The 10,973-nt window shown below is 48.5% G+C and overlaps 4 protein-coding genes and 1 non-coding gene across 5 annotated transcripts; 3 read left to right on the plus strand and 2 right to left on the minus strand.

Moving 5' to 3' along the window:
- Positions 1-713: 713 nt before the first annotated feature.
- Positions 714-1,614, minus strand: Asppvi_005792 (RTA1 domain-containing protein; the record flags this gene model as incomplete). Its single annotated transcript, XM_043301705.1, has 3 exons — positions 714-1,221; positions 1,270-1,364; positions 1,411-1,614. 3 exons carry the CDS (start codon positions 1,612-1,614, stop codon positions 714-716), a joined length of 807 nt encoding a protein of 268 aa, XP_043157640.1.
- Positions 1,615-2,184: 570 nt separating this feature from the next.
- On the plus strand, positions 2,185-4,110 carry Asppvi_005793 (uncharacterized protein; the record flags this gene model as incomplete). The annotated part of the gene is made up of 1 exon (XM_043301706.1): positions 2,185-4,110. The coding sequence occupies one exon, from the start codon at positions 2,185-2,187 to the stop codon at positions 4,108-4,110; it is 1,926 nt and encodes a 641-aa protein (XP_043157641.1).
- Positions 4,111-4,887: 777 nt separating this feature from the next.
- On the minus strand, positions 4,888-5,838 carry Asppvi_005794 (dehydrogenase reductase SDR member 13; the record flags this gene model as incomplete). Its single annotated transcript, XM_043301707.1, has 1 exon — positions 4,888-5,838. The coding sequence occupies one exon, from the start codon at positions 5,836-5,838 to the stop codon at positions 4,888-4,890; it is 951 nt and encodes a 316-aa protein (XP_043157642.1).
- A 492-nt stretch (positions 5,839-6,330) lies between these two features.
- Positions 6,331-7,952, plus strand: Asppvi_005795 (uncharacterized protein; the record flags this gene model as incomplete). Its single annotated transcript, XM_043301708.1, has 2 exons — positions 6,331-6,471; positions 6,498-7,952. 2 exons carry the CDS (start codon positions 6,331-6,333, stop codon positions 7,950-7,952), a joined length of 1,596 nt encoding a protein of 531 aa, XP_043157643.1.
- An 889-nt stretch (positions 7,953-8,841) lies between these two features.
- On the plus strand, positions 8,842-9,159 carry Asppvi_r0009 (the record flags this gene model as incomplete). Its single annotated transcript, XR_006253297.1, has 1 exon — positions 8,842-9,159. It is a non-coding gene; the product is annotated as an 18S ribosomal RNA (ribosomal RNA).
- Positions 9,160-10,973: the final 1,814 nt, after the last annotated feature.

A 10,973-nucleotide genomic window follows, 5' to 3' on the forward strand; every position in this document is an offset into this window, starting at 1 on the left:
CCTGTTCTAGACATTGCACTCCAAGCCAGGCCCTAGGCCTTCATATCCAGTACCTGGCTTTCGGCAACTGGAGTATGGTAAGCTCTGTGAAGGACGAAGGCCAGGGTAGAAGAAACTTTGCAGCCCAATCTCGATGAAAACGTGATAGCCATGTTGAGACCAGCCTAGAGATAGACAATCGCCGTGATGTATCTTGCCGCACGGGCCAGACAAACAAAAGATCAAAGGTAACTTACTCGCATTTTGGATGCTGGAGCTGACTGGAAAGTGGTCACTAACGCGATGATCTTCCTGGGAGTCTGTGTGGGGTACATTGCAGGTCCTTTCTTCTACAAGTCAGAGCAGGCTCCGGTATATTCCTTGGGTATCTGGTCAATGATTGCAGCCAGCTGGGTCAAGGTTTCGTTCATTATCATGCTTCGGTTCGCTCTCGCATGGGAGAATCGACGTCGTGACCGGTTACAGGGAGTGGCCTCTGGAAGTGAGACTGACTATGCACGGCAGTTTGAACTTGAACTTCCGCCACCTATACTAGGGGAACGGAAAATTTTACCACACTCGAATATCTGATTAGACTATAAGGCGAGCAAATTCAACAATGCTCATTGCTTTTGTTCAAGAGCCCGAAAGTTTATTTCAGGAGCTTCTCAAGTCCTTCATCCCCATCTCCAGAACGATGCAAAGCGAGGCTCTGTTCTCATAGCTAGAAGCAGCTATTCCAACATTTCCATCGAACTGCTAAGCTTCTTGTCCTCATGTAAGAAGAAGGAAGGGGGGAATATAACAAAAACCCCAACTCCAATGGCCATTGGTACCATATCCAACCCGATGAGATATCGCTCCGTGTGCATGAGACGGCCCTTCCATCCATCCGATAACTCAACAATACGATATCCATTGCGAATTAGTACCATGATTGTTGACACGCACAAAGCCACCAATACTGGCCATTTAACTTGAGGGGCCAGTGCTTTCTTTTGTCGCAATCGGAGACTTGCTCCCATGATCAGTATGACAAAGACGATCGTGTTGCTGAACTGGAAGATGATTCCCGAGCGCATAACGTCGCCACCGTGGCTGAGTTCTTCGTAGTTCTGAGCGCTTGATACCTCTACTCCTCCGACGGTCTGGATGGCTAAGGCGATGATGTCGCAAATGATGAATCCCGCCCAAAAGAATGTGGAGGGAATTGGGAAGAGGCGGGGGGTAGTCTTCTCGATACTTCTCTTGTCAGTACCTTCTTTTGAAGCCTTCAGTCAACCCACTTACAGTTTGCAGAAGAGGACATAGTCTGCGGCAGACAAAAAGACGGGGCTGACGATGAGACTGCAAATCTGGATCATAAATGCCATCCAGCTGTTTGGCTTGTAACTGTTAGCAACTGGTCATTGATTTAAAATTAATACATACGTCGATATGAGCCCAGAGCCGACCTCCCCAGCCGATGGCCTCTCCCACAGCGACGAGTGCAAGGGTAGTCATCCAGTAGTACTTATATGGTCCGAATGCCATCTGCAGAATGCACACGACTGTTGAAGTACCGAAGAACACAATGCCAAATAATGCAGCTGGCTTGCTGGGCAAGTACCCATACATATCCACATTTTGATCCATGGTGAGCCGCTCGTGAATTGATTTGTTTTTCGTGATTCCGATCTTATGATTTTTGCGATCGAGAAGGTAACTGGGCGTTATATGTAGTCACAAGGACGGAAATTGCATTGAGCGTCATTATGGTTGCCTGCCGTCAACCAAATTTGTAGCAGCGATATAAAGACTAGTTTCGTCTTTTGAAGACCCCAATTTGCCTTGCTGGACAAGTTTTCTGGGATACTCCCGTTCAATCCCCGCACAATCGCCGTTCCATCGATGGCGATACTGCTGCTTTTTCAATGATGAGGCAGGCCATTGATACTCCAAGCCTGACTGATGATAGACCACCCTGTCTGGCATTCATTTCGAGCTTCTTGGACTCTCTTTATCAAGTCAGCCCGACACAGCCTTGACATGGCCTGAATTGCGGTTCAGTTTCATAGGTGCTCTCTATCCCCGTCCTGTATCCTACACAGGGCGGTCTATTTGTCTCCACTTTATTGCCGCTAAAGTCCCGCGATATCTCCACCTCCGTCCCTCTCACTTTGTCACAATCTCTCAACTGGCGGAACTTCATTGGAAACACCCCCAATGCCATTGAAACGAGGGCTAGAACGAGTGTCATGCGACTTTTGTCATCGACGAAAGATCAAATGTGACCGACTGTTGCGTGCTAGACAGGGCATGACTGCATGTTCACAATGTGCCCTTCGGGACATACAATGCCATGTGGATGACTCGGATGACGTTCGGATTCGGCGGCGCCGCCAAACTACCGCTCGCGGAGGTATTGTCACAGTTGGCACTGGAGATTTACAGCCTGCCCTATTGCACCCATCGCCAGGTGTGCGAGGCGATTCAGCTTCACGGGTGGCCTCGGAATCACATATTCTAGCTCTTTCCTCCGGAAATGACAATGCGGCACTATCAAATATTTCGTTCGACATGTTTGCTGATAGTCCATTTGCACTGAGTTTCGATAATATGCTTTTCCTCGATCAAATTTTCATGGGCAACTGCGTACCTGCCGAGGATAACAATCAACGAAGCCAGGATTCGCAGAATCCCACTTCCACCTCTGAGATGACCCAGACGGACAGTCAAGAACAAGACGGGAAGGACCTTGACTATTCAAGTGAAGAACTCAGCACATATCCCTGGATGGGGGTCTCGGTAGACTCTGCATTCTGCACGGCAGCACTGCGTTCCTATTTTGATTATGCGGCCCCATACCTTCCAATTCTCCTCGCGGATGCTTTTTGGGAAGACTATCATGCCAATCGGTGCAGTGAAATGCTTCTATATGCCGTTGCCTGCAGAGGTATGCCTTTCACTGAAGCTCCAGACAAGTGGAACCTCCAGCAAATTCTCGCAGCCACTTTCCGCGAACGGTATCTCAGTGCTCGAAGCAACACTTGTGACAATGAAACTATCCGACTTGACGATCTTGAAGCTCTTGCCCTGATGATCGATTTTGAGTATGATGACTCAAGGAGTCTGCCACTCCTGTCGAATCTTGGAAGACTGTTTCTTACCCATGACTCGCTCGTGCTGATGACGATGAACTATCGAATTCTTGATCATGACAGCGCCAATTCAACATTACCATCAAAACTCGCCAGGGCTAGCGAGCGTCGCGTGCTGCTCTATTGGCACATCTATGGACTCGATGCATTTCACTGCCTTGACAAAAAGCAAATGTCGCGTATCCCAAACAATGATGTTGGGAGTAGCGAGAACATCTCGCTGCACGAGACTAAAGACTATTTCGATGCTCTTCTTGCCCTTGCTGTGATAGCTCGTCAACTTACACAGACTTTGTGCAGCCCTTTTTCAAAAAGAGAAGGCGTCATCCTCGATGACATCTACAATTTGTACGAGCAACTGGATTATTGGAGGGACAGCTGCTGTCCGCGACATCTACGGAGGTACACAGACAGCGCAGGTAGACCCAATCCCATTGAAATTAACGAGCCAAACTCCAGTCAAACGGGGAAATATACCCACCTCTATCGAGGGGTTTTATGGGCTCTTGAGCTACACTGTCGACTGATGATTGAAGACTGTGTATCGGAATTCGGTATACAGGACAAAACAAGCTTGGAGGCCGAAGTAACGGCAAGACGAGTAGAATATGAAAGTTTGCGCGCATTAAATGAGATGGTCAACATATGCCAGTGGATAAAACAGCACGAGACTCATCATGAAGACCACGAGAGACATCCTTTGATCGATCTCGCGCCAAATATTTTGCGCAACATCTGCGCGGGCATGTGCTACTGGTCCTGCCAACGAGGGATTGACCTTTGCGACAGCGGTCCCCCACGACTGCTTCAGTCTAGGCATGCAACCGATAGAGAAGAGATTCTGAAGCGAAAAGTCCAAAATTATGTGGAAATCGCACAGCTACTGCGAGATGCTGCAGCGACCGCAACATCACATCGAGATACGGCGCACGTCCTTGAGCGAATCGACAAACAGCGGGATTTGCTTGACTCCAGGTTGAATCTGCTCTAGATGAAGCGAGCGCTTTCATCCATTTCAGTCAATTCTCGATATCCCTATAGATTGAGCCCATACGAAGACAAATTCACTTCGGTACGGGTATCGGCATTCACAAGGCCTCCATCGACCATGTACCATACATCCTTCTGGTATAGCAAATCGAGCTTCCTTCAGTTGGTCGAGAAGGAGAATCTGGATCTCTGTGTCTTTTCGACTTAACAAAGATCCGGGCGTGGAAGTGGATCTGAATGAACCTAGGTTAATGACAAGAAGGAAGACTTTCGACGATCCTGAGCCAGAGAAAAGCAATCAAACGAAGTTGCAGAGGAGAATCACAATCTGAAGACATGGTTTGTCGAAATAGGCGCAGGATTGTCAGAGATCCTCGTAAATTTCGTCTACGGAAGTCAGATTGGAACTGAGCAAGCGGTGGGAGAACAGATGATGGAAGGCGTGCTTATATCACAGTATCAAAACATTAGACCATTTTTCGGACAGCCTACAATTGAAAGCTACACTTTACAAGGCTTGACTTTAATTCCCAGCATCCTATCTCTATTAATCTAGTAAATATTTCTGAAAGAGTGGCATAGATTATACTAATGTGTTTTCATAGATGATGGTGGCACATTAACTGCTAATGGGTATGCTGTTTATTACTAAGACATGTACTTAACTGCGTCTTAATACACTATGCTATTCAACAACAAGACGGCTAGACAAAAGGGTTTGGGGGGGAAGGGGGAGGGGGGAGAAATAAGGAAAAGGAAATTCAAGAAATAAATCTACCTATCCGCTGTGCTTGGCTTCTCCTAATTTTACATGGGTATCGAGCTGCCTTTCTGTCCATTCCCACAACCTCCTTGCCAATTCATCATTCGCTGAGTAAGTCCCTCCCTTTCCAGACACACCAACAGGCTCATAGTATTCTCCGCTCACAATATCCGTCGCCGTGCTCGCCCATAGCTGATTCTTGACTCCTTCTTCTACGCTCTGCCCAACAAATGGAAGCACAACGGACTGAAAAAGTCGAATAAGTAGACTACCCCCATTCGACTGATGGAGATCCGTCTTGATAGTTCCCGGATGGACAGAAACAGCCTTGAGCTGCGGATATCTCTTGGAAATTTCCCGCGCGTAAAGAACATTCGCAAGTTTGCTTTGTCCATACCGGTGTGAAATGGAAACACCACTGCCATCTGTGGCCAAAGAGTCGAATCGGATACCACCCGCAGGAACAAACCTGTGTCCATTGGAGCTCGTAATCACGACCCGGATATCAGATCTCGGTGGGTTGTTGGAGGACTTGAGGAGGAGTGGTGTGAGGAGCTTGAAAAGTAACGCATGCCCGAGATGATTTGTTCCGAACGTAATCTCATAACCCTCCTTGGTCTGTCCGGGCGGCACGGCCATGATGCCCGCGTTGAGCATAAGGATGTTTAGACGAGGTGCGGAGGTGAGGAAGATGTTGGCCGCCTTGAGAGTTGAGTCGAATGAGGTCAGGTCAAGCTCGAGAAAACGGATGGCGACATTTGGTGCGTGAGCTTGAATCTCAGCAATCGATGCCATTGCCCTCTCCGCATTGCGGCCTGTGACCCAGACCTGTGATGGGGCGTGTTTTGCTAGTTCCAGAGCCGACTGCTTGCCCAAGCCAGTGCATCCGCCGGTTACTAGGATGACCTTTCCTTTCAGAGGGGGAATGTCCCGAGAAGGATCAAATGATACGCTCTTAGGTGCCATAGGGGTGATGGAATGTTAAGTGATGTAGTAAAAGAGGATGTGAGGAAATGAGCACCCATACTGGCACTGGTGAACTTTTATATACAAGCATGGGGCGTCTTTCTGCTTGGTAGCTGGCCCTATCCATAGAATATCTCAAGGAATGAACTCAAGTACATATGCAATCAATGAACAACTGGCCAATCACACGGTGCAAAACCCGAACAAGCGAATCAAAGCTCAGCTCTGCACGGCATGTGACCCACCACTAGCCAGGAGGTCGAGTGGCGATGGCTGTTACTCTTGGCCAGTGACAGTTCTGTTTTTCCGAGGGATCCTATATAAGCCTAACGTATGCTCTTATCTCGCACCCGCATATCCGAATCGATCTCCCACATTTACGACTCAAGGTTGAGCCATAAGGAGTCTGAAGACACAGGGAACGCCACGATGCGCCGAAGAGCCAAAGTGAAGTCTGGCTGTCGCACCTGCAAGTGAGCTGGCCAAACTTCCATGTCCGCTGCCGAGTTAACCGCTGGGGAAGGCTACGACGAGTCAAATGCGATGAAGGCCGACCCGCATGCCATAGATGTGTATCTAGCGGTCGGGTCTGTGATGGATATGGCATTTGGGGCGGTGGGGGCAACTATTACGGTAATCGTTCGGCTGCGCCTCAACAGCGCGTCGAGCTCACGCAGTACAACGTTGCCGGTCCATTTTACCCGATGGCCCAACATGAGCAATATTTCCTCGAGTGGTATTTACACCGGGCGGCGGTGAAAGTCGCTGGTGTCTTTCCGTCTACGTTTTGGGAGTCACTAGTCCTACAGGCAAGTTCCCGGGAGCCAGCCATATTGCATGTCATTCTGGCCCTGAGCGCGGCACACAAACAGGGGATGCAGGACCCTCTTTCCTCGGATGTCGGTAACTTCACCGTGGATGAACAGCAGAAATTCATGTTTCAGCACTATATTAAAGCGATCCGATATCTCCAGCCGTTCCTGTCAACCCAAACGCTCGAGTCAATGCATGTTGCTCTGATCTTCTGCTTAGTATCACTCTGTTTGGAGGTGACCCGTGGCCAGTATGCTACTTGTCAAGTTCACCTACAGAGCGGGATGAAGCTACTCAAGGAGATTGCGGATCACTCTCAAGCAGGCGATAGGGACATTATCGTCCCGGGACCGGTCTATGAGTTTCTGAATGATGACCTTATTGGAGCAATATTTCGCCTCAATATATATTCGGCGCTTTTCGGCCATCACTTCGAGCAGCGGTACTTTGTTCTCTGCGGTGTCGCCAGTGAGCACTTACCAGAGACCTTCAGTTCCTTGAAACAAGCTCGGAAGCACCTGGATGGATTACTTGGCGACATTCATTTCCTGTCGGAGCAATATTACCTTAGGGAGAGCCAGAGTAGTTCTAAACCTCTCTCTGAGCTATCGTGCCATCAAGAAAGAATCCAGGCAGCCCTTGTGGCTTGGCTAAGGACATACAAAGCATCCCGCACTCATTCTGAGGCGGTTCCGGAGTCTCGAGATGCTCTCGCTGATCAGCTCCTGCGGGTCTATCATACTATGGCAACAATAATGGCTTCCAGTGCTATGCCGTCGGCTGGCGAATTGACCTTTGACCAGCACACAGAGGCCTTCAACTCCATGATTGTCCAAATACTTGACATCTTAAAATGCGCCTCCGCAATCACTGCGTCCCACCTCGTATCCGGGTATTGCACGCAAAGATTTAGCTTTACTGCCGATATGGGAATCATTCTTCCACTCTACTATACGGCTATTAAGTGCCGGGTCCCCCGGATTCGGCGCCAAGCCGTCGAACTATTGCGGTTCCACACACACAAGGAAGGTCTTCTGGACGGGCAACTGGCTGCTCGCATTGCAGAGGAGGTTATCACCGCTGAAGGAGGGAGCTTCTTTCAACATATGTTGTTCGCTGACAGTTTGCCCGTGGATAGCATTCCTAGCATAGAAGACTTGGCAGTGCCAGTACTGCCCGAGACGAACAGATTATGTAGGGTACAAGTCGTGCTACCCAGTGAGCGGGCAGACAAGGTTGTGATCTTCCTTACACGGAGGATGGAGGAGGGATGGTATGAGACTATCCAGAGGGAATGCTAGTGATTAGGGCATGGAGACTCCCTTAACCCCCTAGAACTTCCACTATAGAAACGATTTTGGGGGGAGGCGCTAAGGGGCCATGACCAGTCAAAGGGCCTGCCTGAGGCACGTGATCCTAACAGATGAGATGTGCTGCCCTGTGCCACCTGCAAAAGGAAAGGGCAGTACTGCTTGCTGATTGGATCCTGCGGGTTGAAAGCAATTCAAACTCAAGAACGCATCGCACAAGGGCAATTATGCCAAAGATGGTATCATACATACTCATGGATATATTCCTACTACTCTACCCTTCCTGAATAGCTGTATGTAGAGGAGCTGCGGCGATTTAGAGACAGCAGAAAACCCAGAGCACTAGCGACGGGTTTGATGTGTTCAATAAATATTGCCGTCGTCCTAAGTTATTTCAACCTTGGTATCTTCGTCGAGTGGTGCGGAGGCAATCCCACTAAGAACCATCCAAAACAACTCTATCGGTATTCACGGGCTCCTTTAAGTGGCAATGAAGGAGTACACGAATTGGCAGCTATCTTGGAGCCGCTCTTTGTGAGCGTGTCCGCGGGGTGCGGACAAAAACCCCCCGAGGGCCGTATGTCGCGGCCCGCTGGCGCCCGCCAGGGCGCTCTGACGGGATCATTGCGGACCTGTTCTGAGGGGCTACAGCGGATTGCAATTGGATGGTCTTCGTCGCTGCCCCTGTACGCCGGGGGCGGTCGGCGCGTGCCAGGCGCTCGTTCGCCCCTTCTGGATTCACCTACATCACTCCGCCCCTCCGGGGACTCGCGGTCGCCCCGTTTGCGCGGGGCCAGCGGCCCGGGCACCCATCAGGTATTAGGTATCTGGTTGATTCTGCCAGTAGTCATATGCTTGTCTGAAAGATTAAGCCATGCATGTCTAAATATAAACAATTTATACAGTGAAACTGCGAATGGCTCATTAAATCACTTATCGTTTATTGATAGTACTTTACTACATGGATACCTGTGGTAATTCTGGAGCTAATACATGCTAAGAAGCTCGACTTCGGAAACGGTGTATTTATTAGATAGAAACCAATGCCCTTCGGAGCTCCTTGGTGAATCATAATGATATATATATAGGTAACGAATCGCATAGCCTTGCGCCAGCGATAGTTCATTCAGATTTCTGCTCCATCAACTTTCGATGGTACAGTAGGATAGATCATAGGCCCTTCCGGACAAAAGTGGAGCTATCAAAGTGTTAGCGGTATTTCTCGTAAAGTTCGTAAGATATACCCTATTTGTGGTCAATGATTGTCAATGTATGTACTGCTGCTCAGATGATGTTAGAAGATTTCTCTGTGATAGGATTCAAATGCAGACACTTCTGTTGTCATTCTGAGCTTGAATAAAAAGCACTTGATTTTTCACTATTTGCCCTGGAGCCCAAGATTGTCTTCGTACTTCAAGACCAGCTATCGACTACCGACAATGTCACTGTTTCCAAGCGTGTTCAAGAGTAAGTTGCCATGTTATCCACTACCAAAGGGTCTAAACTTACCTCAGTTCCTGGGTTGACATTGCTTTTTAAGGACAGAGTGTGGCCATCCGTAGGGTCTTCACTCTACGGCCGTTAACTCCGACGTTTGAGAGCATAAACAAAAGACGGCTGCACTCCTCTCCTACAGTTAGGGGGAACAGTAGACAACACGTCCCCTTAATGAGTGAAGAGACTCCAAATAGTCCGGTGCAATATGCATTGTTTGAGCCCCTTTCTTCATATGATGCCTCTGACTTGATTGACTGAGATCTGAATCCTACCAGAACAACGCTCGACCAAGTCGCGAACTGGGCCCGACAGGGCTCTGTCTACCCTATGACCTTCGGACTTGCCTGCTGCGCCGTGGAGATGATGCATATAGCCGGTCCGCGGTACGATGGAGATCGCCTTGGTCTTCTGTTTCGGGCCTCCCCTAGACAATCAGATCTCATGATTGTCGCTGGCACACTTACCAACAAGATGGCATCCGCACTTCGTCAAGTATATGACCAGATGCCTGAACCACGATATGTGATTAGCATGGGTAGCTGTGCGAATGGGGGCGGATACTATCATTATAGCTACTCTGTGGTGCGAGGCTGCGATAGGATTGTTCCGGTGGATATATATGTTCCTGGTTGTGAGTCTTTATGAATATGTCATTTTCTCATGATGGCTTGCTTACTTGATGTTGTTGCAGGCCCCCCGACAGCCGAGGCGTTGCTCTATGGAATCTTCTTAATACAGAAGAAGATGAAGAACAGAAAAGTCACTCGCATGTGGTATCGGCGCTAGATTACATTTGTTGTGCAAGTGTGAATAGGAATGGACTTGCATCACCATGTCAAGAAACTACTACGGTGGAAGCCATTTGCGTCGAGATACTTCACGCATTGATTATTGCATGACTTCGAGTAATTTTTGTGTGAATTTTGCAATTTTTACGTCGAGCGCAACGCAATGTCTAATTATAAAATAACCCTTTCATTATGCACGCCGTGTCCCCAAGATGGCTGCTGCGAAACCCGTACTTCTGCGTGACAATTCATCTTGTTCGTGAAACTTGATCTCAAGGAGTTATCTGTTTTTTGATTTGAAATAATCCAATTAGCCCTAGATAAAAGTCAATCTACGCTTCTTACCCTTTCTGGAGGCAACCGCAGGTGGTCAGAGTATATCGAACTGAAGGTTTGATCCTTCCACTCTTCCACTATACTAGCAAATATAGCAAAGAAAGATGAAATCGCAATTGAAGTGGAAAAATATTACAATCGGAGGCGATTCGCGGTTAGGCCATAATAGCATCCTGGCGTCAGAATTCGAGATATGGGCAACCAATAAGAATGGCTGACAAGGATCTCTAACCCCCGACAAACAAGGTCGGAAGTGGTTAGTAATCAAGGGGGAACGGAAGCTAAGACAGCGATTCGTGACTACAGGTCAGCCGACCTTTAGGAAAAGTTCGGATATTCACAACTAAGGTCGGGTAACTCCGCTTCAGGTCAGAAACATTCACTGAGACAT

Source organism: Aspergillus pseudoviridinutans (genome assembly GCF_018340605.1).
Source record: "Aspergillus pseudoviridinutans IFM 55266 DNA, scaffold_4, whole genome shotgun sequence".
NCBI classification, from domain to species: domain Eukaryota; kingdom Fungi; phylum Ascomycota; class Eurotiomycetes; order Eurotiales; family Aspergillaceae; genus Aspergillus; species Aspergillus pseudoviridinutans.